Source organism: Dipodascopsis tothii (assembly GCF_038497935.1).
Source record: "Dipodascopsis tothii strain CBS 759.85 unplaced genomic scaffold V1510scaffold_21, whole genome shotgun sequence".
Classification (NCBI taxonomy): Eukaryota; Fungi; Ascomycota; class Lipomycetes; order Lipomycetales; family Lipomycetaceae; genus Neoaidaea; species Neoaidaea tothii.
The window spans coordinates 263,543-264,713 of NW_027118005.1; the positions used below are offsets into that span (position 1 = coordinate 263,543).

Sequence of the window (1,171 nt, forward strand, 5' to 3'; positions counted from 1 at the left end):
CTGTCGGCAACGCTCGCAGCTGCGCCGCGATCGCAGCGTGGCCGCGATAGCACGCCGATAGGCGCGCGGCACTGCCGCTTCGAGCGAGGGCGCGTATGTTCGTGACCGGCGGCGAGGCAACCCTAACCGGATAGTGGCCGGCGGCGCGAACACTCTAGAAGGACCGCAGGGGCGGCCGGGCTGAGTGCGGCCGGCATGCAGGTGGGCGCCATGGCGCCCATTCCAGCTGCGGAATGTGCTAGCCGCGGCAGTACCGCCCGGCGTGTTCTCGAACGTGTGGCTGCTGACTCGCGGCCGTTGCCTGGCCGTGGCGCCGGGCTTGGGCTCAAAGGGTCGGCGCCAGCGCGTCGGCCACGCGGGTCCACTTGACCACGAGGGGGTGCTGGTCGATGGCGCGACGCACCGCCGCTGGATCTAGGGCTCCGGCAGCGGGCAGCCGCAGCCCCTCGCGGCCCCACGCGATCTGCGCCAGCAGCGCGTCCAGGTCGAGCAGCTCGCTGCGCGCCTGGTCCTGGACGGCCTCGTCGGCGGCGCCCTGGAGGACGCCGAGGATGTCCCCGACAACGTAGCCGAGGTACGCGCCGACCGGATACCCCGAGTCGAATGCGTCCTGGACGGCCTCGGCGCGCCCGGCCGTGATGCCGTCGATGTAGCCCTGCTGGTGGTGGTCGCGCTGCAGCCGCCGGACCTCGGCCGAGAGCTGCCCGGGGACGGCGGCGGCCATCGTGTCGCCGTCGCTGTCGTCCATGAAGCCGTCGTCCGTGCTGTCGCCGCCGGAGACGCTCGTGCGGTCCGTCGTGTCGGTGGCGCCAGGGCTGCCGGCGGAGGGAGAGCGCGAACGCGAGCGCGAGCGCGAGCGCGAGCCGGCGCCGGGGATCGAGCTGGCCATCGTCGCGTTGAGTTGAAAAATTTGCGGTTGGGCGCGGTCGCGCGCTGCGTTGGGTGATCTGAGCCGCACGCCATGCGGCGCGCTCCACCGCGCCGGCCGGCAGCCGTGCCCCGGCACACGACGGCCTGTGACAGCGCAGCGACGAAGTGACCGCCAGAGGTTCCCTGTAGGCAGGCCGCCGGCTCCGTCGAGGGTGGCTATCCACGGGCAGAGCAAATCACGCTCGGTACAGCCAATGGTCTGTGCGGCTATATGCCGCACGCTGTGCGGCTCACTGCCGCA

At 72.2% G+C, this 1,171-nt stretch overlaps 1 protein-coding gene across 1 annotated transcript; it reads right to left on the reverse strand.

Annotated features, from left to right (window-relative positions):
* Positions 1 to 325: 325 nt before the first annotated feature.
* V1510DRAFT_407636 (uncharacterized protein) lies at positions 326 to 889 on the reverse strand (the record flags this gene model as incomplete). Its single annotated transcript, XM_066932417.1, has 1 exon — positions 326 to 889. One exon carries the CDS (start codon positions 887 to 889, stop codon positions 326 to 328), a length of 564 nt encoding a protein of 187 aa, XP_066788216.1.
* Positions 890 to 1,171: the final 282 nt, after the last annotated feature.